The 26464-nt window shown below is 38.8% G+C and overlaps 2 protein-coding genes across 3 annotated transcripts in view; one reads left to right on the top strand and one right to left on the bottom strand.

Moving 5' to 3' along the window:
- focad (focadhesin) overlaps positions 1-7049 on the top strand; it is a 44482-nt gene extending 37433 nt beyond the window's left edge. The window contains exons 37-43 of the mRNA XM_017036400.2: positions 212-472; positions 1503-1592; positions 2418-2595; positions 3049-3146; positions 4796-5047; positions 6003-6078; positions 6349-7049. Of these exons, the coding sequence (XP_016891889.1) occupies positions 212-472; positions 1503-1592; positions 2418-2595; positions 3049-3146; positions 4796-5047; positions 6003-6078; positions 6349-6422 (1029 nt within the window). The 3' untranslated portion in view covers positions 6423-7049. The remainder of the gene's footprint in view (positions 1-211; positions 473-1502; positions 1593-2417; positions 2596-3048; positions 3147-4795; positions 5048-6002; positions 6079-6348) is intronic.
- Positions 7050-7681: 632 nt separating this feature from the next.
- On the bottom strand, positions 7682-16820 carry hacd4 (3-hydroxyacyl-CoA dehydratase 4). Of its 2 annotated transcripts, none has more exons than XM_025061936.1 (7): positions 16538-16820; positions 13902-14008; positions 13682-13809; positions 13476-13585; positions 12009-12115; positions 10208-10315; positions 7682-8608 (listed from the first exon to the last, which is right to left on the bottom strand). In XM_025061936.1, the coding sequence occupies exons 3-7, from the start codon at positions 13772-13774 to the stop codon at positions 8526-8528; spliced, it is 501 nt and encodes a 166-aa protein (XP_024917704.1). In that variant the 5' UTR covers positions 13775-13809; positions 13902-14008; positions 16538-16820; the 3' UTR covers positions 7682-8525. The 2 variants fall into 2 exon arrangements, with proteins under 2 accessions (XP_024917704.1, XP_016887930.1); XM_017032441.2 differs by having other exon boundaries at positions 16542-16818.
- Positions 16821-26464: the final 9644 nt, after the last annotated feature.

The raw sequence follows: 26464 nt of genomic DNA, 5'->3' as shown, positions 1-26464 counted from the left end.
CTTAGTGTTTATTTTAATTGAAATTGTTATAGTAGGTTGTACTGTAGTAGTACTATAGTAGTACAGTACGAGTGTCCTAAAAACGCACAGTGAATCAGCAGCATTAGGAGAGAAGAGTTATCTAAGTTTAGGGTTAGGGGTTAGGGTTACAACACTTTGTTAGTAACCACAGGGTTCAAACTTTACCGACTACTGTATGACCCAATACCAGTTCAAGAGCCGTGCCCACCTGTATGAGACCCTTGGCCTGTGGATGAAACACGTCGCCGAGGACAAGCTTCAGGTCTACGTGGAGAGCCTAGGTCTGCAACAGTTCCAAGAAGATGTCCGACCGCAGCGTCTGTCCCTGTGTCGGGCTCTTCTCCAGGGCCTGCCTCAGGCTATGGCCCTCCCTAACCCCCCCAGCAACTGCTGGACAATCCTGTGCTCCACCACGGAGAAGATCTTCACCCTGCTGCCCGACCAAATTCAGGTATAAATTAACAGGAGATATTTGGAGATATTTTTATCTCGGTAGTGGAGATAAAAATATCTCCATCTACCGTATATACTTGCGTGTTAGCCGATTCGCGTATAAGCCGACCCCTGAGAATTGATCACAAAATGGTGATTTTTACAAAAACTCGCATAAAAGTCGACCTTAGTGTTTTAATTTTTTGCCTTGGTAAAATGTCTCACTCCTGCTGTGAGCATCAACAAAGATTAGAAAATTATCTTGGTAAACACGGTTTACGTTAAAATTGCGAAGATTTCGCGAAGATTTCGCAAAGATTTCATTTGTCGCAAAATTCAGAATAGACATTTGTACAGTTCGAATAATCATTAAATTATTATTAGATTTAAATTGTGTGGATTGAATTTATTTCTAAGTATAATTATGTTTTTGACCATACGTTTGACTCGGTGTTTATTATCGGTGATGATGCGATCAATGGAAAATGCTGTCCCAGGTATTAATGCGCATATAAGCAGACCCGCGGATGTGATGTTAATTTTTTGGTGTTTTAAATTTGGCTTATATGCGAGTACATACAGCAACTGTATTTAAAATGTTTTCAAAAAGAACAAATAAATATGTTGGTGTTTGTGTTGCTAAATGATTGACCCAAGGTTGGCCTTAACTCAACTGTTCTGTGGCGCTGTACACCTCCAACAGTGAACCAAAACCTTCAAGTGATGGTCCATGTTTAAAAACACAATAACCGGTTCAATTATGTTACTTTTAAGTTTGATGACTCTTTTTTATATATTTATTTCTGCCAATAGTTGAGCAGATACGTTTTACCTTTAGTTAGCACTAAAAATACTTTACCTGGCTCGTCAAAGCTGTTTCAATGAAACAATCATGAACTCCCTATCATTCATTCAAAAAGACATAAAAAGGCGTCTTGACTTTTTTTTTGATCCTTTGATATTAATACTATTCATCTTGCAATGTACAGTATGCCATAAAATGCTCATGTTAAAGTCTGAGTCAGGTTGTAATTAATTATTCGTTTCAGGATGAGCTGGTGGAGCTGTATGTGGGCGTGGCCAAATGTTTGTCTGAGATGTCCGACGCACAGATTGAAAGAGTTACCCGAGTCACAGAGGTAAAGGACGGTGTGAGGGATTTATTGGTAAAATGGTAAAACATACTTTGTTGAAGGGGAACTCTCTGTCTGTCCTTGTGTGGACTTTTTTTTTTCAGGTCTCTACTTAATCTGTCTGAAAACAATTGTTTATTTACTGTAAATAATTTGTCTTCGTTGATTAATGCGGCGATGTCAGGAAGAACAATGAAATACTCGATGAATACAAACGATGAAAAAAATTTGAAAAAAAAAAAGAAGTGACTCAGAGTTGTTGTAGAAGCTTCTTTGTGTGTGACTTTCTTCAATTCCTGTGAGTATATTAGCATTGTGTTCAACTAAACAGGGCCGAGATTCACACGGCGTTAGTAAATTGAACCAAGAGAACTGAGGTTAGTGTAAGACAGTACTTCTCAAATAGTGGGGCGGGCCCCCCTGGGAGGGCGCGGTAAAGTGCCAAGGGGGGGAAGAGGGGCTTCCAATGGAATAAGGCAGTAACTGATATGACAGATGATAGAAAATAATTGAGAACTACTGAGTTAGTGTAAGGGGTTAGGAAATGTATTTTTATTTTTATTTTATTTATTTAATTTATTTATTTTAATTTATTTATTTTTTTATTTTTATTTTTATAGTCTTTATTGTCATGACTGCTTTTTGTCCTTTCATTTAACTTAATTATATTGGTACTGTATTACAAATGCTATAGTAATACACTGATCATACAAGTATTTCTGCATCACAGCAAACCACATTGAGCAGAATACTTACAATCCATGGGATACAAAATACCAATACTACTTCAGATCTGGAGTTATAATGCCTGTTTGTGATCGTCTTTGTCAGAGTCAAATGGAGAAGACGTGCTTCACTCTGTCGTACCTGACTTCCCAAGGCAGAGTTCCACTGCTGAGTCTCAATGATGTCATCGCTGGGGTGCTCCGTGGTTGGCCGAGCCATAGAGTGGGCTGGCTCCTCCTGCAGACCCTCTATCAGTGCCGCCTGGCAGCTGGCTCGAACACAGGTCAGGACAAAACAACGTTAACATTTATTTACACAGGTTAGTCCAGTACTTCTCAAACAGTGGGGGCGGGCCCCCCTGGGGGGGCGCGTTGATGTGCCATGGGGTTCCAATAGAATATGACACGCTGGACATAAGTGTACCACTGCTGTAATCTTTGAATGATAACAAGCCTCCAGTCACTAGGTGGCAGCAACTCATACAGTGGTTTGTACAGATAAAAGTATACATGTTATTAGGTTCTTAATAGTATTTCAAAACCACGGGATTTAGGGGAATTCAAGGGGGGGGCATGACAGAGAATAATTAAGAACCACCGTGTTAGTTTGTAATTAAACTGAAAACTAATTAAATATATATATATATATATATATGGTTGAGGAACACTGAGAACTCTAAAATAAATGTACTATTTTGTTGTATCTGTCTCTAAGCATTTCTGTTTTTTTCTCATAGGTGTCAACAAACGACTTGAGTGGCTCCTGGAGCTGATGGGCCACATCCGAAACGTTGCCTATGGTGCCACGGTGGTCTCATGTGGAGACACACAACTGGTATGATTTCTATTTATGATTAACTTCATCAAAGCCACGGCTTGTATTCTATATTTTGTGTAAGTGTGAGTAGGCAAAAAAAAAAAAACCCAACTGTGGCTTATACTCCGTCAATGTCGCAGAGATCAGTAGTGTGTATGTAGAGCAATCAGTATGAATTTACATATGGTATAGAAAAGTCAAGCCGTAAGTTTCCTAATAGAAGAGCACAGTTACACAGTTACAAGAGGCAGTTACTTAGTTCACTTTGCAGCTGACATATACAGTATGTATATATATGTATATATATATATATATACATATGTATATATGTATATATTTGTATATATACATATATACAGTATATATATATTTATTTATATACATATTTGTATATATGTATATACTGTATGTCTGTATATATGTATATATGTGTATATATGTACATATGTGTATATACAGTATATGTGTATATATCTATATGTGTGTATATATGTATATATGTATGTATATATGTGTATATATGTATATGTGTGTATATACTGTATATGTACATATCTGTATATATCTATATATGTTCCTTGCTATTCTCCTTTTGCTCCCTCAGTACAGCACAGCGAAATATAGCAAAAAATTATATTTATAAAATAAATATACATACAAAGGTTTTACCTTTAAAAATGTGGATTCTATATATGTACTATTCATATTAATATATTATATTAAATATAGTATATACATATATTTTAATACTTTTTATAAACAGGAAACTGGATCTTCTGTAAATTAGGTTAGAAAAAAGTCAAGCTGTAGGATTCTTTTTTCAAGCTTTTCAACGAAATACACAGGACAAACGAATCTTAATTTGCCTGTCTCTGCAAGGAGGTCCTTCAGTGGCCAGGAACGCAGATGTTTATTATGTAGACACGCATTTCAAGAATCCACTCAAGTGTGAGCACTTGTGAAGCGGCACACATTGCTAAAAAATGACTCAGCGTCCTGGAACTATTTGGAAAACGTAGCTCAGCCTCTGAAAAGCCTGTACAGTAGGTCTCTTTATAAACAACATTAAAATGCCTTTAATAGTGCCAGAGAGATAATGTGGTATACTTAGTGTACATACAAATATATATATGTATATGTATATATGTATGTATATACTGTATATGTATATATGTGTAGGTATATGTATATATGTATGTATATGTGTATATATGTATATGTATATGTATATGTGTATATATGTGTATATGTGTATATATGTATATATGTATGTATATGTATGTATATGTGTATATATGTATATGTATATGTATATGTGTATATATGTGTATATGTGTATATATGTATATATGTATGTATATGTATGTATATGTGTATATATGTATGGATATGTGTATATGTATATATATATATATATATGCATATATGTACATATATATGTATATATCTATATGTATGTATATGTATGTACATATGTAGTCAATGTTCACACTGATTAGTGGTGTTAAACCCAAAACCATATTTTGCTACCCCTAGTGGCCAAACATAGCTTAGTTGTTACTCTTAAATTCTGCTAGAAGCCAAAACAATGTTAAGAGTAACAGTGGTTAATAGTGTTTCAAAATCTGCCAATGCTCGAACACACAAAATATTTCACCTCTCTGCAGGCCACCAACTTCCTGTTTCAGCTCTTTGCCGCTGCTGTTGTTTCCTGGGCCGATCTCTGCACGCCCCTCCTGCTGGGCATCAGAGCCACCTGGTTCCCGTGGCAACCCGGTTCCAAGCCCGAGGCTCTACAGCACAGCCTGTACGGAAAGGAGTCACATACGGACCACGCCCTGCATCAGTGTCTGCTGGGATTGCCCCACAGCCTGACTCTACTCCTAGACAAAGAGCCGTGGAGTAGCCAGAGGCAGAAGGTGAGGTGATGCCAAAACACAAATTCTCACGACTAAGTGGTTCGTGCACTTCGCATAATGCGGAACTGGTGGTTAAAAAAACCTTTAAAAGTGCTTGAATTTGAACATTGCAATTTTCAATATTCAAGTCATTTGGGCTTTATTTATTGGTTTCCCATTAAATCTGGATACTTAAGTTATCTAAGAATGTAATTTGCGCATACTTTTGTTGCCAAAAAAATTGTAAACTTATTCATTATCAGTAGCACATTGTGAATTAGTTATATATAGTAAGCAAAAATCAAAGATTTTGTTTAAATTTTCTATAAAAATCACATGAATAATGTTAAAAAAAAGGAAACAATAATAATAAAGTGTGGAACCTAAGTCTGTTTAGTTGAACACAACACCGATGTACTTGCAGGAATTGAAGAAAGAGGCTGACAAAGATCTCTTTCAGAGAATAGCTCTGAGTCTCTCTCTTTTATACGTTTTAAAGCCATTCACTGCCATCTAGTGGGAGAGTATTTAATTGTTCTGACACTGTCACACAGATGAGCAAAGACAATCATTTGCTGTAAATGAATCATAGCTTTCAGGCCATTTAAGTCAAACTGGATCATTTTCCTACGGAGGCTAATGAGTGTACTGAAGCAGTTAAGAATCACTGTATTATACACTGAGAACTTACACTCATCCTTATACTTACTTGTATACAGTACACATTGTACAAGCTTAATTCCTTAAAAAAGGGAAACTATGTCATTTTTGACACGTGTAAAATTCAAGGAAAAACCATAAACTGACCTGGAAAAGTCTTGGATATCTGTTGACTTGGAAGACAGTTGACTTAAATCCTTGTTAACGGTGCGATCTCTAATGTCGAGCCAAACTGCATGTAGAGAGTACTTTTTAATATTTAGTGTGTGTGTAAATGACCTGGTGACAGCATGTATCTTTTGTCTCCGTTGGTTAGTTCATAGACTGGCTACTCAGCATCACAGAAGGCTCCGACCAAAATCTGTCGACGACAACAATGAGCACAGCCAAAGGTAATAAACTAGGGATGTCCGATAATATCGGCCGACCGATATTATTGGCCCGATTTTTTTTTTTAAATATCTGTAAGAATTGTTATCGGTTTTTCAGTTTTATTTTGCCTTATCTATTGTGTTCACAATGTACTAATCGATGATTTTTGTCCGTGTATTCTAACAGCCATAATATAAGTACAGTAACATCAGACACGCTAACGTTTTGTCACGCTAACGTTTTGCCATGATTGTTGTATGGGACTCTCATGTCGTATTTTTTTTTGTTAGCCGCCCTGCTGGCCCTGAAGTCGTCGGCCGAGTTCAGGAAGAAGGCTGTGTGGACCAGAGCTTATGGCTGGTAGCCATACGCTGACGGGACAACGTGTACATGTCCCGTCTGTACTCGTTGGGTATGGAGAGGGTTGCGGCCGTGACGGAGGGAAGTGTCGCGGCAGCGGTTGGAAGCGTAGAAACCATGGATCCACGTCAGGCGCATGTGAGAATCTTCTTCACCAAACAGTATTTTCATTAAAAGTGACCTCAGCTTCACCACTTACAAAAAACACCATGCTTCTGTGAAACTTGAATCTGCTGCTAGCAATGTCAGTGTTAAAGCAGGGTCTCAAACTCAACCAAAGGTCAAAGGTCACCGCTCATGCTGTCATTTCATTTGCAGTGTTCAATGTTTACAATGGAAAAAAAAAACAGTATTTTTTTTTTAAAAAAAAGTAGTATTTGTTTATTATAAATAATACAGCAACAGTGCAAATATCTGGTACAAATACTTTCCTCCCATTCTTAAGAGTCAATGAAGCATTTAATAACTGAAAAAAAAAAAAAGAAAATAGATGTAAAAATGTACCTCAAGGAAGAAATAAAATAATTATTGACGTTTGGTCGTGTTGCGTTCATACAATCATAAACAGAAAAAAATTGTAACCACATTCTTCCAAAATTATATTTAACCAAAATTCGAAACAAAAAAAAACCCAACACATTCTCAGGAACTGAGCAACATCTCTATGCATTTCAGACTTGCTAAAGCCCTGGGGCCTCATTTATCAACTGTACCCACGCACAGAAGTGTGCGTCATTTGTACGTACGAACATTCCCACGCAAAGTTTGGAATTTATCAACGTAGCAGATAGTGTCTTGGTGAATGTGTGTTCGCCTTCTGTCATCCAGCAGCTCGCAATTTAACTTTGAACGCCCTGTTTACACCAATATTTAGCGGTTGGAATTCTGTGGTTAATCCAACCGGAATGATGGCAAGCCCCGAATTATTTTGCTTCAAGCGCGGATGTTGTTTTGACGCTGTTCTGTGCGGAAGTTGTTTTGCAGAGAGAGAATGTGTTTTTTTTCCTGTATCGATAAAAAAGGAGAAATAAAAAGAGGTCTTGACCACGAACAAATCGACAGCCATGCGTCTGAGTCGTCCTGAGTCTCTGGGGGTTTGGAGGCACCGTGCGATGCGCGGATTTGGGTTACACAACCATACTGTAACAACTGTTGTTGAGCATCTTCTAGTTGTGATAACAGTTAAACGTCATTGTTGGCTCCCAGTGTGCTTCAATTGTGTGCCATCATGTGTGATGTGCTCTGTGGTTTGGCTTTATAAAATCGGTTCGAGCTCAGTAAGCGCAACCAGAAGTAATACATAAGGTGATTTTTGAGAAAATTAAAGGCTTAAGTGCGCCTTATAGTCCGAAAATTACGGTAATTTTCGCAAACATTTGAAATGATGTGCTGTGACAAGCTACAAAACGCAGTTGTGGCATGAATACCTGAAAAGAAAACGAACGAATGAATGATGAAGTACCATGGTTTATCTTGCACTATTGGTGGACTTTGGAGTACCGTAATGCTAATCTGTTCAGCAAGAGCACACAGTAGCATCTTAGCAGGCTTCACCAAAAACGTACTGATGGTTTCCCTTGATTTACAACCCCTGTTGGAGCGAGACACAAAACGCACCAAAGCCATGCCATAATTTCTCTGGTTCCAACTTGCATGATTTTACGCCATCGCCAGAGGATTGCGAACTCCCAAGTTTCCATTTAAAGCGCCCTTTTATTCATTAATTCCATTTACAATTTGCAGGCTATTTCGGATTGTCACGATAATAAGTAAAGAGTGCGTCCCTATTCTTCGCCCTTGTGCTGCGATTTCAATAAATGCATAACAATCCATTCCCGAATCCTTAAAAGGAATTGTTGCTGCCATATATGGTCAGTTAGAGGTGTTTCTGAATGCAAATAACGCTAACCATGCACGAGATGTCATTACTTAGTATGCGTACGTACGGAGTATGCACGTTTGATGAGTACGGATTATTTTGTACTGAATTTTATGCGTACGTACGACAGAATTTAGATGCACGGAGGCCACAGGAGCTGAGAGAGAGAGATGTGTCTCAGGCTAGCATGCGTTTCAGCTGCAATAAATCAGTGAGCGATTTCATTTGTCATCTTCGTTTCTTCTTATTGTTCCATCTGTTCATCTGATGCTTCCTCTCCTTCAGCAGCTGCCATACGGTCACAGAAGCTCCTGGAAAAGAAATCACAAAAAAAAAAAAAACAATTTAACAGACTCTAAACCATGCAATATTTATTTATTTTAGGATGTTTTCTTTTCAACACCAAACTTTTTTTTTAAGTATATATAATGAAATAAAATAACCTTCTATTTTCAGTTTACTGACACTGAGACCTGAGCCTATTTAGTTGAACACTAATACAGTCAGGAATTGAAGAAAGACACGCACAAAGATCTCCTTCAAAATAATTTCTTTATTTTGGTTTTTATAGCCATATACTGACAACTAGTGGAAGAGTGTGTTTGTTCTGCCTGTCACAGAGTAAATAAGTAAAAATAATTTTCCACCTGTATTTTAGATGTACAAGTATTCAGCAAATTACTTTAGAATCAAAGTGTTCCCTTTGGAAATCAGTAACAGTGATTTCACTTTCTTCAGAGAGAAAGTCTTTTATTTTTTTAAGAATTATGGTGATTTCAAGCAAGTTGTGAATGCGAAAGTGGGAGGAGAGAGGTCCTAACAATCGTCATCTGAGACAGAGCGCAAGAAAATTCAGTAGTTATTTATGATTTGGTCCCTGTAGACCAGGCATGGGCAAACTAAGGCCCTGGGGCCAGATGCGGCCCGTTCAGCTTTTTAATCTGGTCCGCTAAACTTTTCCAAACTATATAATTTATTTATATTATCATTATATTTTTGCCTTTTCCATGCGATACCCACATTTCCCCAATAGATGGCGTAGAACATGATGATAAAGCATTTTAGCGTTTTAGCCTTTATGCATGACTTTTCCATGTCATTTATCTTAGTTCACACGAACACTCCATCTCTCTGCTCCTGACCCGGCCCCCCTGTTCAATTTTAGGACAGCCCCCGTATGGCTGTGGACCATATGTCAGGTGTTGTGTTATCCCCAATTTGGTGCTCAAGATGGCAGTAAATTAGAATTATTAGCTGTAGCACACCAAGTAGCCGAATTAGCCTCTCTGGCAGAGTCAGAAGTAGCCTGGCTTCCGCCATTGTTGTTTTTGTGATGTTGGGCTGGGGTGAAAGGTTACAAAGAGGCGGGGCTGACTGCATGGGTTCACTCTCCTCCATTCACATGGAAAAGCAGAGAGTTTTCACTATGGGACCTGCAAATGTTCCCCCTTATAATACTCTGGATACGCCAGAATCGGTACTATTGATGGGGGATCCGTACTTGTCCTCAACTGTTTACCCATTTCACACTGACGACAAGTTGAGACCTGAGTTGCAAGAGCTTCCGTGCCTGGCAAAACTGCAGTGTAATGGAGCATCAGAGAATTTAACCACATTAAACCAAAACAGGTTTAACACAGACCACAGTGGAACCGAGGTTGAGGAGGGACCATAAACAGTTTAGTTCACAGGGAGAAGAGTGAATTTACTAGATGAACATTGAAACATGGAGAAGATTAACTCCATGAGAATTAGGAATAGTGAGAAACCAACGCTGCAGAAATCCAAACATCAACATTGTACCCACATTTTTTTCTACTCCCCCCCCCCAAAAAAAAAAAAAATCGTTAATGGAGGTTAATGAACCTTAAACACAAACAGTAGTGTGAAGAGCAGATAGGTGAGCTTACCAAGAGCCAGGACAGGCAGGTAGATCAGCAGGATGAAGGGAAGGTGAACGTGGAATGAGTTTGGTGCTGCCTCATTAACCAATGGCAGGGCCTGGTAGATGGTTACGCCTGGAAGGGAGTGAAACAGATGGCTTTGAACTTTATTTGTTTGATTTATTGTATGACTTGGTAAACGTTTTAGTTCATTTCGATACATTTAGGTGAACCTTTTACTTTAATCTGGTAAACGTATGACTTTAATGTTGTAAACTTATGACTAATCTTGTAAACTTATGACTTTATTCTAGTAAACGTATGACTTTAATGTTGTAAACGTATAACTATCCTTGTAAGCTTATGACTCTAATCTTGTAAACTTGACTTTTTCCCTGCAAAATTATGGCTTTTCCCTGTAAAGTTATGACTTTAATCTTGTAAACATATGACGTTAATCTTGTAAATTTACTGTATGACTATCCTTGTAAACTTATGACTTTTTCCCTGTTAACCCATCCATCCATTTTCATCCATCCATTTTCATCCGCTTATCCGTTACCGGGTTGCAGGGGCAGCAGCCTCCACCCAAATCACACTGCACCGTACCAACCCCCCTGAACCTTCCTGCAGGTGGTGAGTCCACTGGAAGGTACCAACCACCCTAACTGGGATTCAAACTTGTCCAGGAGGTGAACCCTGGGGTTCTACACCAATGACAGAGACATTGACTCTGGGCCAAAGCGCCACTTCCCTGTAATGTTATTACTTTAATCCAAACTTACGGTACTTACCTATAGTAAACTTATGACTTTATTCTAGTAAACCTTATGACTTTATCTTGTAAATTTACTGTATGACTATCCTTGTAAACTTATGACTTATACCCTATAAACTTTTGACTTTAATCTTGTAAACCCATGACTTAAATCTTTTAAACGTATGACTTTTTCCCTGTAAACGTATTCGTTTAATCTAAACTTATGGTACTTACCTATAGTAAACTTATGACTTTATTCTGGTAAATGTATGACTATCCTTGTAAACTTGTGACTTTTTCCCTGTAAAGTTATGACTTTAATCTTGTAAACGCGTGGCTTTATACTTGTAAACTTGTGACTTAAATCTTGTAAACTTATGACTTATACCCTATAAACTTTTGACTTTAATCGTGTAAACCCATGACTTAAATCTTGTAAACTTATGACTTTTTCCCTGTAAACGTATTCCTTTAATCTAAACTTATTGTACCTACCTATAGTAAACTTATGACTTTATCCCTGTAAAGTTATGACTTTAATCTTGTAAACTTAAGGCTTTATACTTGTAAACTTGTGACTTTAATCTTGTATACTTATGAGTTTATTCTGGTAAACCTACGACTATCCTTGTAACTCATGACTTTTAATGTTGTAAACTTATGACTAATCTTTTAAACGTTTGATTTTATTCATATTACTTACTTACTTTACTTACTTCATCCCCGTAGATTTGTCTTATATCTTCTAATTGTTTTTTCACTCTCACTTTGGCCTTGATACTGTCCTTTTATTTAATTTTGGTGTAAATATTTAATTTTTTTAAACAATTTTAAACTGAGAACTCAACATATTGTGAACACTAGCACTGTTTTCTGCATGTACCAAAGTTATCAGCACTTTACACACTTGATATAGGGCCTATGGCTTGTTCAACCATACTTCCTGGCATTTTTATCATCTCTTCTATTCTGCCAATCCACTTCCTGTCTGCACTCCAACACTTCCTTTTGTGTTGCATATTGTTTATTGCTCACTTGCCAAAAAACAAAACAAAAAAAACAAGTCACCTTCAGTGGCCACTGACAGGATGTATACAGGGATCCAGAGGGTGTAGCGGATCCACAGCATGGATACCGAGGGGGTGTCCATGATTCGCAGCAGCTCCAGTGGATATCTGTCGCACAGAGCACACATTTCAAGTCTGTTTTGTGAGGGACAGAGGTTTTTATGTACTCCCAGAAGAGTTACCTGAACGTAGGCTCAAAGAATTAACTTAATCATCATCAAGTAAAAACATCACATTTTACTCATTGTACTCTTTACAGTCTTCAGGTTGCGCTGGCATGTTTCTGATCACATGGTCCAAATGAGTTAGGTTTGAGTTCTAATTTTTTTTTTTTTTGGTGTGGGAAGTCCCAACATCCATCCATCCATCCACACACCCACCAAAATTTTTTTTTTTGGTTTGGGAAGTCCAAACATCCATCCATCCACCCACACACCCACCCATCCATCCAACCATCCATCCATCTACCCATTCATCCAACCACCCATCCATCCACCTTCCATTCATTCATCCATCCATCCATCGATCTATCCATCCACACACCTACCCATCCATACAACCATCCATCCATCTACCCATTCATCCAACCACCCATCCATCCACCTTCCATTCATTCATCCATCCATCCATCGATCTATCCATCCACACACCTACCCATCCATCCAACCATCCATCCATCTACCCATTCATCCAACCACCCATCCATCCACCTTCCATTCATTCATCCATCCATCCATCGATCTATCCATCCACACACCTACCCATCCATCCAACCATCCATCCATCTACCCATTCATCCAACCACCCATCCATCCACCTTCCATTCATCCATCCATCCAATTACCCATCAATCCATCTATCCGCCATCCATCCACCCAACCTTCCATCCATCGATCTATCCATCCACACCCCCACCCATCCATCCAACCATCCATCCATCTACCCATTCATCCAACCACCCATCCATCCACCTTCCATCCATCCATCCATCCAATTACCCATCAATCATCCCCCCAACATCCATCCATCCATCGATCTATCCATCCACACCCCCACCTATCCATCCAACCAACCAGCCATCCATCCAATCGAGCCAATCAAATTGCGGAACAACCAATAAGGGAGAGATGTCAAACAATGCGCGGGTGAGAAAAAAATGATACCTAAGATCGTGTTCGGATTTAAAAACTACGGGGTGGTCAACAAAAAACGGGTGGCAGTGATCTGTATAAATATATTATTATTTTGTTTAAAAGGACTAGAAACAGAAAGGGTAGGACTTGGAAGTTGACTTGACACTTTTCAGTCTTGTCTTGGACTCAACTGGGACTTTGCCTGTCTTGACTTGAGACTTGACTCGGACTTTGCCTGTCTTGGCTTGAGACTTGACTCGGACTTGAGTGCAAAGACTTGAGACTTACTTGTGACTTGCAAAGCAATGACTTGGTCCCACCTCTGGGAATCATACCTTAAGAGGTCTAGAATGTTCCATGACAGGAACTGGACACAAATGACTGGTTTACTCTGGATCTCCTCCAGCATGATGACCAGAATCAGCAACAGGTTTTTTTCCATAACCTTAAACAAAATCAAACATCCGTACAGTTGTTGGTCAGGTTTGTGAGATACAGTACATTCATTATTAATAATGGCCAGGATAGAACGATGAAGCACCTGGACGAAACGAGGTAGAAGTCTGGCTCGCTCGATCCCGTCCGCGATGTGGAAAAGCTCCAGGATGGAGAACAGCTGGCAGGCGCTCATCATGAAGCCCACAGAGTAGAACGTATCTGCCAATGCATCTGAAACGTCCCGTTGTACCGTCCGTGAGACGTGAGACATGTACTGGCGTATACACTTAACTCAGCGTAAATGTTAGTGTTTTAAACCTTACCACGGCCAAATTTGAGGAATCTGGCGATAGTGTTGGCCAGAATCCATGTGTGTCCGCAGAACTGGAACAGGTTGTATGAGAAAATGTAAACAAACCTAAAGCGGAGCCTGCGAACGACACAAGGTTACAAATGAGTTGATCAGACTTTAATCATTGTGACGTTTTTTTTTCTTTCTTTGTTTTAGAACTGACTAGCTGTTACTTATTGATGCTAGCTATCACACTCGGACAATTGAAAAACAATGAATGTTGCAACCCACTGGGTTGGTAAGTCACTTTTCTATATATTTATCATGACTATTTATAAAATGGTACTGAGTATTCTGTTCTCGACTTTTATTCTGGTTCTCAGCTCTTCTCTTAGTTGCGCTGCTTCTAGTCAAGTATATTTCATTTTTCATCCAATCACATTCGAGCCTCATGTGTTGTTAGGGTGAAAGAAATCTGTTTGAGGCCTTGAGAATGGCAATCAGTTTGGTTCTTTAACCAATCAGATTTTGAGTCGACACCAACACCAAGGCCTTCTATCTGGTTTACAGTTATGTTGCCGATTTGAGCGATTTGATTGGATGATGGATGGATGGATGGATAGATGGATGGAATAGATGGATAGATGGATGGATGGATGGATGGATGGATAGATGGATAGATGGATGGATGGATTGATGGATGGATAGATGGATAGTTTAAAAATTACATTTTGTATGCATCCACTTTAGCATTAGCATGGAAGAAGATAGAAAGGTTCTGGAATGCGACCGAGTACTTGAACTTATCTTCGAGAAACTGAGGAGGATGGGTTTTGTGTACATGTAGTTACACGTTTTGGTTAGTAAAATGCATTTCGTCTTTTTAGTAATATTATAATTTGTTATTATTGATAATGTTGGTGTACATTATGTCACAGCTGTGGCTGAATTGTGCTTCGTGGGTTTGTTACTTTAGTAATGACGTTATCGTGGCTCCATGAGTTGGCTAGGAAATAATGACTAGTTATACTACATTTCTGCATAATATTGGTGGATTCTACAGTATAATGAAGTTATTAGGATGTTGGTTTGTTCAAGCAGGACACCACTAAAGGTAAAGGTGAGAAATACCCAGTATGCCACTGTTGCATCCATCCATTTTCATCCACTTATCTGTTACCGAGGCGCAGGGGCAGCAGTCTCTATGACCGCCACCCAAATCAAACCTCCTGCAGGTGGTGAGTCCACTGGAAGGTACCAACTGCCCTAACTGGGATTCAAACTTGCCCAGGAGGTGAACCCTGGGGTTCCACACCAATGACAGAGACACTGCCTCTGGGCCAGAGCGCCACACCGTTGCAACCTCTTTACAAGATTTTGCGCTGTAACTTTGATGTTTTGCAACCTGAAATTCTTGGGTGTGGCAAGAACTCCAGGTGGAGCAGGAGGAGTTTTACACAGGTCACATGGTTGACCTCACTTCTCCAACAAAGTATATCCACCGTGTGCAAACAGATGTCACATCATTTTCTTACATGTCTTGTTTTTTGTTTTTCGTTTTGGCCTTTTCCTTCTTTCTGCAGGCCACATCTGCCACTTTAGAGGCTTATAAAGCCAGGGGGCGTGTCCCCACTTGAGGTGCGCAAATTCCAGTGAGGAGACTTTTCTGATATGTGATTTCTTTCTCCTTTGTTAAATGAAATTAGAAGTACTCTAAAGGTCTGTGTAGGTTGTCTGTCATCCAGGTCATTTAATCCAAAAACTAGGTTTGTTGAAGATGTTTCACATGAAACGTTTTGGAAAAAAAAAACAAAAAAAAACTACTTTGTCCAGTTGACCTCGATGTAACTTTTTTTTGGAGTGCTCTAAATCAAATAAAGTTCAGCAGAATTTTGAAGCATTAGCTTTGAAAAAGTCAATATAGGGGGCGGGGGTGGGCTCACCAACAAAAAAACTTTTGAAACCCTGGTCTGAAGGAAAATGAAAATGAATGAATAGTATGAAAATCTAGAACAGGGGTGTCAATTTAGGGGTCAGGGGCCACATACGGATCAGATGTCAAGTTAGCCGGACCAGTACAATCATAATATGATTACCTATAAATAACAATAAGTCCATGTTTCCTCCCCTTGTTGTCTGGCAGATAAGTACAATTATATATAATTGTACTTACAGTATATATAAAAAAATCAGATTTAATGAAATACAATTTGACAAAACATCAAGAACATGAAGTGTTTCTGCATTTTTTTTTTCCCTTGCAAAATTCATAAAGCGGGCCGGATTGAACTCCCTAGCGGACCGGTTTTGGCCCACGGGCCGTATGTTTGACACCCCTGGTCTAGAACAACTCAACAGTTTGTTGAGTTGTTGCTGGGGTCCGCTTGTGTTTTTTAGTGATGCACCATATACCTAGCATGTTGCTAGGAGACACGCCCGGACTGCAGGCAGGATCGTGCATAAACTGAATGACCTCTTCAGCCATTAGCATTTAGCAGCACTTCTTATGGATCATTTATATCCACTAGAGCCATCTAATAGTAAACTTTACAGTCCAAACTTGACATATTGCTTGAAAACTGTGCCTTTTCACACACCCTAAAAAACAAAAAAAACAAAAAAAATCAACAGGTCATTCTTCCCTCTGTGGGAGTTACGTATACTCACGTACATTCTTCTGCTGCGGTCTCACTTATCTTCCTTCTTTCTACCGTCACGATTCCTGGCAGAGCTTGAGGAGGATCATTTCAGCAGGTGAAGCCTCCGTGGCTCAGCGCAGCTCGTCTCCAATCACTAAACAGAACGGCCGACCCTGATGCCACACGGGTTAAAGTTAAAGTTACGCAGCAACTGTGTGTCCGTTTTGTCGCCTCTCTTCTTCAGGCTGATTGGAGCTCTTAGACGTGCAGAGCGAGCAGGAAGTTGACATTCCATGTGTGAAAGTCAGACATGGGAGAGTCCAACCCCCCCTCCCGCCCCCCCTCTTCACACACATGTCTAGAATGCCGGGTTCAGAGGACAAACCTTTTTGGAGCCTCCTGAACTGCTAACAACGTTTGTGACCACCTGATCCTCAACACTAAAAGAAACGTACCGAAATAATGTCAATCCAACACAATTGTAGCTGAAGAAGGTAATGAATTTGGTAATGTATTTATTTATTTTAGGTATGTGATAGGATAAGTTGGCGTAAATACATTTAAAAATATAATATTTCCCCACATTATCAAATGCGTCCCATAATGATAATAATAATTTACCTATTGATGCATATGGTTTAATTATCATGAGGTAATCTCCCAATCAGTGAGGTTGAATCTAATCTCATCTAATCTACTCTAGTCTAATCTAGTGGTTCTCAAACTGTGGTGCCATTAGACTAGAGAGACTAGTCTTCACATTTTCACCTGTACATTTTCAATTGAATAAATCTGAAACATACCAGGCACAATTAATACAACATTTAGAAAATAGGTGTAGCTACTTGTGAGATTATGAAATAGGATGTCTGTTTATTATTTATTTACTTGTTTTTTTTTTTTGCTGCAATGCAAGTCTGTTGCTCACGTGAGCACAGGCAGCACGGAGTCATGAGATCACTTGCAAGGTGAACGTGTAACAAGCAGGGGGAAGAGAGAGCTCATTGTTTTCTCAGGTGGTACAGAGTAGAAAAAGTTTGAGAACCACTGGTTTGGTCTAATCTAATCTAATCTGATCTGATCTAATCTATTGTGATCTAGTCTGATCCAATTTAAACCAATTTAATCTAAAGTTATCTGATTTTATGAAATCTAATCTAATCTAATCTGGTCTAATCTAGTGTGGTCTAGTCTGATTCAATTCAAAACAATCTAATCTAAGATAATCTAGTGTGATTCAATTGAAACCAATCTGTTCTAATCTAATCATTTCTCTGCCAAAACAAATAACATGTTCTGCATTGTATGCCAAATGTAAGTGATTTCTGAAATGATATTCTTTAAATGTTGCAAAAGATATATATATATATATATATGTGTATATATATATATATGTATGTATGTATGTATATATATATATATATATATATGTATGTATGTATATATAACAACAAATGTGGAATCCTGCCTGTGAACCAAATCATATTGTTTCTGGTGTGACAAATCAGTCTGCAGTGCCCTCTAGCGGAGAAAATATAGAACATAAAAATGTTACTGTTTCCATATAATAAAGGTTTCACACGGCTGTAGACATTGTATTTTGCTTTATAATACTCAAGAAGGTATGTTAATCTGTATTACTGTAGTATTAATAGAGTATTCCAATGTTTATAAGTTAAATGTGTAGTAACAAGATAACCGTTCTTAGTTTTTAGATTTTTATTGAGTTCAATTATTTTATTGACTGCTAAAAGATGCTGTTGGAATAGCATTTGAACATTACTGTTGCTACGTGCTTGGGCTGTGAGCAACACAGTTCTGTCTCAGTTTTGGAAAACGATGAGCAGGGGTCAAAGGAGAGAGAGGGAGAAGGCCAGATCTTTGAGCCGTTACTTTTGTGTCAAGTCACTAATGGATGAATAGCAGCACAGTGTCTCTGGACGTCTGCATGCTATTAGCACTTACTTTCATGTCCTGGCTGATATTTGAGATCATTTTCTATATCAAGTTCCTGCTGCACATGGGAAGTGTGACCTTTCCGCATCAAAGTTTTCGGCTGGCTAACGAGCTCATCTTTAGCTACAGCTGTATTAGCGATTAGCTGTATCTCGTTGTCCTCGTTTTTGGCTTCTCTTAACTGGTGAACACTGTATATGTTCCAAATTCATATACATATATGCATATATATAGATGAATATATATTTACATATATATGTGAATATATGTATGCATCTTGAATTCTGACTCGAGGAATCATCGAATCATCGTCTTAGTTGCAGGCATGATTGCGATGTGATATGATACAAAATACTATACCACGTCTTGTTATATCATAGTGTATCGTATCATTTCATATATCATACCATACTATATTTTACAATGCTATAAGGTTTCATATCTCATGGTATCATATGGTACTATACTGTACTGTACCATAGCATAGCATAGCACAGCATATATATAGATGCATATATGTGCATATATAAGTGTGTATATATGTATGCATCTTAATTTTGACTTTGAAATGTATTTAGAAATAATCATCGTCTTAGTTGCAGGCATGATGCGATGTGATACAAAATACTATACCACGTCTTGCTGTACCATATCATATCATATATCATATCATACTATATTTTACAATACTACAAGGTTTTATATCTCATGGTATCATATGGTACTGTACTGTCCTGTACCATGGCATAGCATATCATAGCATAGCGTAGCATAGCAAAGCAAAGCATACCATTTATTGTCAATTACAACATTACACAGCCACTCAGGTCAGACAAACAATTATCACCAGCACATCTATCCAACCAGCACACAATAGCATTTAACCACACTAAATAGAACAATACAAAGAACAGCACGTGCTTAGATCTCTTGATGTTTATATCCGTTCATTGGTTCTGGTTCAGCTACAGAACCAATTGGTGACTGAAAAAAATGTTTGCAAATCATTGTGTTTCCAATCTCATGCCAAGTAACCAGAAGAAAAAAAAAATGGCCCCATTTCCCATTTACGCTGTCTTGCAGTACTTATAATGCTGCAGTACTAACTTCACCTAACTTGTCTTCACTCTCAGTGCTGAGGCCCCCAGCTGGCACTGGAGCAGGATACCAGTGATGAATGAAATTTCAGCCTTTATCTTCACACCTTCAGGTCTGTGGCCAGCCCTCGCAGGCGCTGGTGATTAAAATAATCTTCTTCTCTTACTGGATTTCCCACAGTGCAACTTGATAATGTCTCCGGTCCGACTGGTGTTTGTAACACTTATTTTTTGTTTCTGGCCTGACCCTAAGCCCTAATGACATTAAACGGACGTTATCTGAGGGGGGGGCGGGGGGGATGAACCCGACACCTTCGTGTGTAAAACAATCGGCCCCTTACTCTGGACTCTCGAAGACAAATTAGACCGCTCACCGCTGTGAAGAAGATGTGCCGTGCACAGATGGCTTTTAAAAGCTGCTTTATGTAGGTCAAACACACATATATGTGACCCAAGTGGTCATTATGTGCCTTTATTTATGTCTGCTGCCATGGAGATGAACTGGACTAACTCCAATCCTAATTCTGGCTCGGCATTACAATTTTCACTGAGATTAAGAAAAACAATTACTGATGGCATATCTAGTGGCGTTTTGTCCCAGAGTCAATGTCTCTGTCATTGGTGTGGAACCCCAGGGTTCACCTCCTGGGCAAGTTCGAATCCCAGTTAGGGTGGTTGGTACCTTCCAGTGGACTCACCACCCGCAGGAAGGTTCAGGTACGATGTGATTTGGGTGGCGACTGCTGCCCCCGCAACCCGGTAACGGATAAGCGGATGAAAATGGATGGATGTCATATCCAGGAATCATAGTAATTCATGCTAAACTCATTTTATCAAATGCGATCAAATTACTAAATTAACACAACTGTTGACACACAACAATTTCATTCTCTTAGAAATGTCTTCGTGGCGGTGACGTTAATGTCTTCTATCAGACCATTGATAATATCTTCTTACCTTACTGTCATTCCAAACCAACTCTGGTACACCTTGATTTGTGGTTCCATAGTGTAGTTCTGGGCCCCCTATTGGTTCATAACAAAGTTTTTACCTCCATTTTATGCTAGCACTGGGACCCCCCTATGGGGCACGCACCTAACTTTGGAGACATCTGGTGGAGTGGTTATGCATACCTGTTTTCCCTATCGGCTTTACATGCAGAAGGTCCTGGGATTGAGGCCCAAAGGGACCGCATACTCAATGGCGCCTCTTGTGGCAGCTTGTGTGGGTTGCTAAGACTCACACTCTGAATTTCCCCATTGTGGGTTGAATTAGGCAGCGGTTCGCCAGTATCAGCCGTTACTGCGACTGATACAGCAATACTGCGCCATTGAAGTATCATTCCTTTTCCTTCCATCCATTCCTTTTCATCCGCTTATCCGTTACCAGGTCACGGGGGCAGCAGTTTTCCGCCACCCAAATCACACTGCACCGTACCAACCCCCCTGAACCTTCCTGCAGGTGGTGAGTCCACTGGAAGGTACCAACCACCCTAACTGGGATTCAAACTTGCCCAGGTGGTGAACCCTGGGGTTCCACACCAATGACAGAGACATTGACTCTGGGCCAAAGAGCCACTTGAAGTATCATTTATTTCAAAATAAATAATGATAAATCATCTTTTAGACTTTAGACTGTTAGTAGCAGAGTCTGAATGACCTATAGTTTTGAAACATTGCCTGTTTCTCATTTTTACACTGCGTCCCACCACGGCCCAGTTCCAAAATGACCTACGGACCAGCACTGGTCCCCAGACCGGGGGTTGGAGACCCCCGGAATAAGTGACTTAAAACATACATTCATATACTGCAACAAAAGCTTTCCAGCTTTTATTTGACTAAATGAAAATGACATGAATGACATGAAACCTACTATATATAAACATGTGAGTCTAGACTGGACCACATGTAAGAAATACGGGTCAAACATGATTAACAAATATGGGCTTTTATTAGAAATGTACTGTGTCGGATTAGCTTCGGATAGGTTTCAATACTGTTTGGCCAAGTTGTGGCTCAGATCAGGTAAAATAATGGAACTGGTGTAGCAGGTGGTGACACAGTTTTTGTAGACGTCAACGTTTAAACTGTCCCATTAAACAGGGGTGTGGGTCATTTCCTATACGTACAGTAAATCATATTCGCCGGCGTTGAGCCGTGGAGTGAACTTTGACTGAGACGCTAATGGACATAATAGAAAAACAAGGCTAACGTACAGTATGTTGCAGCGCATGTCATTCTTTCTCCCTGTTTGTTAAACGGCCGTGACTTGACTGACAGCCCGCCGTTTGAATGTGGACTCCTGAAGTAACCCTATCTCCTCAAGACCTGCAGTCACCAGGCCGACTCACTAAAATAGTGCGCTAAATATAACATGTTTGTGTGACTGGGCCGGGTTTACAGTAACTTAGCTCCTGACAAGACCAGGACCAACAACTTAAGTTATTCATGTTGCAGGGCCATTTTCTTTCCCCATTTTTTTATGTGTGTATGCTTGGTTTGAGTGAAATGGCAACAGTGATGTTGATACAAGATACCCATTATGGATCCTTACATATGGTCAGTATACTACAATACTGTATGGTACTGCTATGAGGAAGTGTGTCAGATTGCATAACCGGGTCTGGACACTAACCTCTTCTGACCCTGGCCTGGGTTTGTTGAGGGGTAAGATTTTAAGAATTTCTGCACAACGGACCCAGCTCTTGGTGATTTAAAACATAAATTTAAATAAAATATTAGGATGCTTCCAAAACCTTAGCATTAGCGCTAAAGCAATTTTATAAGGCAGGAGCGAAGAAGCATTTGAGCATGCAAAAAAAAGTCAAGGAATAGTAATTCCTTCATTGTTTTGTATCAAAAGTAATATGCGATTTTTAAATATTTCATTTTTTTACTGTTACATAATGTAAAATAACCATAAAATATATATAAAGAATACTGAAAAAATGTAATTAAGTAAAATATATCTTTGCTTAAATGTTACTCAAGTAAAAGTATTGAAAATACCACATTGAAAATCTACTAGAGTAAAAGTAAAAGAATATTTATTTAAAATGTACTTTGAGTAAAAGTTACTTAGTTACTTTAAATTACTCGATTGTCATGCATAAAGGCTAAAATGCTAAAATGCTTTTGTCATTTTCTATGCCATCTATTGGGGAAATGTGGGTATTGCAGGGAAAAGGAGTATAATGGTAACATAAATAAATTATATAATTTGGAAAAATTTGACGGGTTGGATTTAAAAGCACTTTATTCGTTATTTTTTACTCAGGGTTCTTTTCAAATGTAATGAAGTAAAATTACCTATTCCCAAAACAACTTCGAAAAATACAAATTACTCACAAAAAGTAATCAAGTACAGTAACTTAAGTAAATGTAATTCGTTACTCTCCACCTCTGTATTTAAGCATGTATGTTATATACTCAAGCATCACAATAACAACATGAATATTAAAGGCATTACACTTTATGCTAACAGTGCTAACAGTTTTACATGTTTTACATCTTTTATACAGAACAGAACTGATTTGATTTCAACATTTATAGTACATTTACATACTACAATAGTTTGTAGTATTTGGCCCAGAAGTAAAAAGGAACTATTAAAGATCTGGTTTTATTTTAAACTAAAGGCAACATTTGAGGCTATTTTTTAAATCAACAAAATGAACAAACAAACCACTGGTAAATTAAACGATAATTCAAAAAAATCCAATCCACAATTCATTTCCTATGATGGTTAATACACATCAAAAATGACTAAGAATTTGGATATGAAACACTTTAAAGGTATGACAGTGGACAAAGAACAGACACAGTCAACAGGTTGTCTTCTGTAGTGTCTCACTCTGGTGTCTATCTTCCAGCCACTCTTCCCTGGCTGTTCACTGTTGAGTGAACCAGACGTTTGTCACCACGCTTACCACGTGTTGTTGACCTGGACTGACCACCTGATGGTGCGATTCAGAAAAACTAGGAGGTCCTAAAATCCAGAGGAACACTATTATTACTTCATCTAGTGCATATGTGTCAAACTCAAGGCCCGGGGGCCAAACCGCGGGTTTTGTGTGAGCTAAAAAAGCATTTAGTAAAGTCCATGCAGCAGAGTTTCTTATTCAATATTTGTGATAATAATCAATTACAGAAACACGTGTTATGGAGTACTTACATTTATACCAGCGGTCCCCGACCTTTTTTTGTTGTTACCTGCGACCTATTACTTTAAAATATTGCCAGATTATCTTTAAATAAATTTTCTTTGAATGAAGTAAATTAGTAAAACTGAAGTAAATTTTAACACTGTGTGGACTGGTACTGGTCCGCGCACCGCGGGTTGAGGACCCCTGATCTATATAGTGTTTCAAGGGGAACTGTATTGCTGATGTGGCCCCCAAATAAAATGAGTTTGACACCCCTGTTCTAGTGTAACAGCGGTGAGGGTGTAAAGCAGTGATGGAAGTAATATCGCTAAATCAGTACCTTCAGTATTGAGTATCAGTTAAGTATCGATTACTCTCATAAAGTATTGAAACTAATTAATAAATTGAAATGTGATTCATGTTCGCCCTGGTAACGTAAAATTGACCTGAAACATTTATGTCACGCTGTGTAAAAATAAAGTAATTTGCTATGACTACTATGTTGCAAAAAATACATCCTAAACTTATTAAATGGCCAGTATTTGACAGGTGTTTTATTGGGTTAAAAATCAGACTAGGTATTAATATTGGTATTGGTATTGAAAAAAAGTAGCCAAAAAAGTAGTCATATCGTAAAAATTAAGAATTCTGGTATTACCCGTCACCCGTGTAAATACATGTTAGCTTAGTTAACATATCACAGAATGCCAAACAAGAGAGGGAATGAACAGTATTTGTGCGTCTGTCCACTCCAAATATTTATGTTTGACTACGATCAAATTGGAAACGTGTTGCAGAGAATTCATTTTTTCTCTTGAAACTTCCATCGAAAAAAACAGGCGATGGCATCGATGACATTTCTTCCACAACAGCGTGTTGGTCAAATATATGTCCAGTCATTGACATGCGTGGATCGGCGCTTCAACCAGTCAGTCTGAGGCATCTCTGGTTTCTCATCGATGCTGGCAGCGGCGCATGGTGGCGGGCAGATTTGTGGCCTACCAGCAGACACCATAGTTTAGGGTTCCCATGCCACAGAAACATCAGCTTGTCCAGTTATTCATTCCAATTAGACTGGACTTTCTGACGCTGTCTCACCCTCCCCATCCCCTTCCTCCCCCCCGACACTCACGGCAGCGCTAGCGGCCACTGAAATGTCTTATCCTACTGTAGACTCACACATAGACGGGGTTATTCTTAGGAAAGGCATTTCTGATTGAAGTTATCTTGTGGCCCCGTGCCAGGACTGGAGGTGTCCGTCATAGTGACAAACTCAAAGAAAATCATTGGCAAATCGACACTTCCTTTTACCTGTCACAATAAAGTACAGTAATGGGTTTTTCACAGAGGCCCGCTTTCCTGGGAATACAGTACTTGTAGTGAAGTTCAGGTACACAATTTATATTAAATAGTCGCTGATTACATTTTTTTTAACGTTGAGTGATTAAAAATAACTTTTATCGCAATTTTTTATATTCAGTGTTCCCTCTCTATATCGCGGTTCTCCTTTTGCTCTCTAAGTACATCGCAGACTTTTTTTTATACGACCTGGCGCAATTTTTGCTATATCGCTAAATATAGCAAAAAAATAAACGAGACATTATAAAATAATTATACATACGAAAGTTTTGGCTTAAAAATGTGGATTCTCGTTTTGAAATTGAGATAAGCCCATTTGCGAACAATCGCTGGAAGCTTTGTTTACCTAGACGAGATCGTACACCGCATACCATTGGCTAATACAGTGCATACTTGGTGTACTATTGGCTAATTGAGCACGCTCTTCTGTTCCTCACTCTGATTGGCTCATGCATCGTAGCATCTCTCAGCATCTCCCCTTGTCTGACGGCCACTCTCTTTCAATTCGCTGTGAGTTTTATGTATTTATCATAGCAAAAATATCACTTTTTTAGGTTTTTTTTTTTTACACAATGTCTAAGCATTTGTGTCTTTCTGAAATATTAGCTGTGTATACTGATGTTTTTTCTGTTTTTATCTAGTGGATTTACAGCCATCTCAGTGTTTACTAATGGTTTTGTTCCTAGTTTCTAATTCCACATTTTTATTATGTTATCCATGTCTTAGTTTAGAGGACTGTTAATGATTTTGAAATTACAATAACACTGTATGACAAATAACTATACTAATATCACTATTATTATCATACCATCATCGTGATGATTAACACATCAGGTGAAAGTGATTTGTTGTCATTGTGACACAGCACACCACAAAATGTGACCTCTGCCTTTAACCCATCACCTCAGTGAGCAGGGGGGCAGTGTGTGGGGACGGTGCCGTGCTTAGTGCACCCCAGTGGAAACCTGTGGATGGTGAATTTGAACCTTGGACACAAGTCCGCTTCCGTAACCACAAAAGCAGCACTGTCCAGGATTACGTTTTAAAAAAAAACAACGCAAAACTAGCCTAATGAAAAAACTATATACAGTGGTCCCCTCTCCTATCGCGGTAGTTGCGTTCAAAGACCCATCGCAAAAAAGAAAAATTCACGAAGTTGGGGCGGGATAGTTATTATATTATTTATATATAATACCCGACGTAGCGAAGCCCTTGCAAAAATGGAATTAAAAGAAATCTGCGATGTACTGAGGGAGCGAAAGGTGAACCGCGATATAGAGAAGGAACACAGTATCGGTATTGGTATTGGACAAAATTACCCAAAAAGTAATCGTATCAAATCAGAAATTCGGGTATCATTATTCGTGTAAAGACAAGTTAGCTTAGCGATCTTACCACA

Source organism: Cynoglossus semilaevis, chromosome 1 (assembly GCF_000523025.1).
Source record: "Cynoglossus semilaevis isolate Cse_v1.0 chromosome 1, Cse_v1.0, whole genome shotgun sequence".
Taxonomy (NCBI): Eukaryota; Metazoa; Chordata; class Actinopteri; order Pleuronectiformes; family Cynoglossidae; genus Cynoglossus; species Cynoglossus semilaevis.
The sequence above is the reverse complement of the archived record's forward strand: the minus strand, read 5'-3'. Positions and strand labels throughout refer to the sequence as shown.